The 2501-nt window shown below is 32.0% G+C and overlaps 1 protein-coding gene across 1 annotated transcript in view; it reads right to left on the minus strand.

The window, feature by feature from the left end:
- Positions 1 to 2090, minus strand: part of LOC130797342 (copper transport protein ATX1) — a 3273-nt gene extending 1183 nt beyond the window's left edge. Inside the window, exons 1-2 of the mRNA XM_057659922.1 lie at positions 1863 to 2090; positions 501 to 576 (exon numbers count right to left, since the gene is read on the minus strand). Of these exons, the coding sequence (XP_057515905.1) occupies positions 501 to 576; positions 1863 to 1871 (85 nt within the window). The 5' untranslated portion in view covers positions 1872 to 2090. The remainder of the gene's footprint in view (positions 1 to 500; positions 577 to 1862) is intronic.
- Positions 2091 to 2501: the final 411 nt, after the last annotated feature.

Here is a 2501-nt window from a genome sequence, read left to right on the forward strand (position 1 = left end):
CAACTTGTTCAGGTGATACCCTTCAAGCAAACAAAATCTAATGCCATGTCAAAAAACCAAAGATATGTCCTTTAGAATGAAAGAACAAGAAATTAAACAGGTCAAACTGATAATAGTTATTCATATTGTGAATTTTTTGGAAACAAACCATTTTGTACTTTCAGTTAAACAATTCCCCATGTATCAAAGAAAACTAAGAAGTAACCATACATGTGCCATGTGAAACCATACAGCGTTGTACGGTAGCTTCACATACTCGTTTTGTTCACATCTCATTTTTTAAAAGAAAATTGAAACAGTTTGATATTTGTACATTTTCAAATCAATTGCATATGGAGGCCCATGCTTCAACACAAATTAAAGTTCAATCTTTTACCTTATCACCACTAATTCATTTGAACGCAAGCTGATTATCAATAGAAAGCATAAGATTCAAAATGAATCAATAGAATAGGAGCTTCCTACCCGGAAAAATTTTACAAGGATAGAAGACAACAAACCTTCCATTTTATCCAAAACTCGCTTGACTGCCCCTGAACAGCCTTGGCATGACATGGCAACCTTGAGAACAACAGTCTACAGATCACCAACACTCATTTGTATCAGATTTACATGTAAAAACATTGTACCCATTTAAGGGAATGATGCACCGTAAAGAAGATCAAATCATCAAGAATGACTAAAAGCTATAAATTTAGTTTTGAGATCTAGTTTAAACATATATTACAATTTCAAACACTAAATAATAAATAAAAATAACCCAAACAATTGTACTTTTAGTCACTCACATAAACCAAAACAATGCTCAACAATCAACAAATTCTAAATTTACTTCCTCAATTTTTTTATTACTTGCACCATTCTTTTATTCTTGAGTTCTTTATTATGATACCACTTTCCTTTTTACTAATTTGTGTACCCTACCATTTAACTTTTTTGTTGAATTACACTGCAGGCTGAAAATAGAGGAGGGATAGGTGAGAATCAAACTCATGGTCTTACTTGAAAAAGTGATACTTGTAAAACATACTCAATTCTCACCATTTATCTCTTAATACCATGTAATCAAGGTAATATTAAAATTTTCTCAACTACAAAAAAACTAATGATACTTTTCACTATATAAACTTTATATTATCTCTCATTCTCTTTGATGCCCACCAATAATTTGATCATAATGCCATTATAAGCAAGGGAAACAGTTCAAATACTCCACCATTTCCTCCTTTGCGTGCAATTATACTTGACTGTAACTATTTATTTATTAAAAACTTTTGAAGTCAACCACTTGACAACCATCCTAACATAGCTTCCAATTGTGAATTGAGCATTACAGGAAGACACTCATAAACAAAAGTAGGCAAGCACCGGGCTAAGCCATTACACAGGCCAGAACCAAGGGGTGGCCCAGTTTCAACTAATGAAAGATACTCCCTCCGTCCCAGTGAAATTGCAACATTCACCCAATCTCAATGGGGCAAAGGTTTATCCTATCTAATTAAAACAGTTGCAATACAGCAGACAACTAAATCAGTTATTGAATTTCGGAATCATAAACCGATTAAGTGATTTCCCCAAATAGAATAAACAGTTCCCGAAATGAAAAACAGTAACTTGGAAGAAGTATCCAGAACGAAATTATCAAACTATAGGTAGCAATAATGTTCCAAAACAGGAATTAATGATGACCTAACTTGCTAGATCAATTAGATGTGCGATATTATCATTAATCAAAGGAAATTTAGCACAAATAGTTATCATCACACAACTCACAATTTTGAAACAGTAATCAAACTCGAAACAAAAAATAAAAATTCAAGAATGAAGGAAATCGTAGAGAAAGGAAGGAGCTTGGACGATACCTGAGACATGATGTTAAATTGAATATGAGTAGTACTTGGGGCAGTAGGATGATCGGAAATTCTGAAGATTAGGGGAATTATTTGTTTAGTTTTTAGTATTTAATACAGATCAAAGGCAAAGATTGAGTGGTTGATAAAGCATTTTAAAGTAGTTGTTGGTGGCAAGGTTGAGTGGTTGACTCAATATCGCATTCGCGTAACGCCTCATCAAATTCCATTGAGACTCCACTATTATATACTTTATGGTCACATTTCTTAAGAAAAGCTGGTTGAACTACAATATTAGGTGGTGCTTTTCTTTATAGCCTATAGTATTTTATTATTGTTGATTGAAGAAGAAAAAAGAAAATAGTTTTTATTAGGTGAGCTACTAATTTGATTTTAGATTACAAAAAGGAAAATTTATGTGATTTCACATTGAATTTCCTTCCAAAATAAAATTTTCCTACTAACATTACAAATTTTCACCAAAAGTCAATAATAAAATTACAACAAAGTACATGAAATTGTACATATATAGAGGCATTGTACTTCACTTCTTCAATTCATTGCCTACTTTTGCAATCTTCCCCTTCTAAATTGTTTATAAGAATTTAGATCCAATCTTATTTCTCTCATTAATTCTACAAAACCAACAAA

The sequence above is a fragment of the Amaranthus tricolor genome, chromosome 12 (genome assembly GCF_026212465.1).
Source record: "Amaranthus tricolor cultivar Red isolate AtriRed21 chromosome 12, ASM2621246v1, whole genome shotgun sequence".
Taxonomy (NCBI): domain Eukaryota; kingdom Viridiplantae; phylum Streptophyta; class Magnoliopsida; order Caryophyllales; family Amaranthaceae; genus Amaranthus; species Amaranthus tricolor.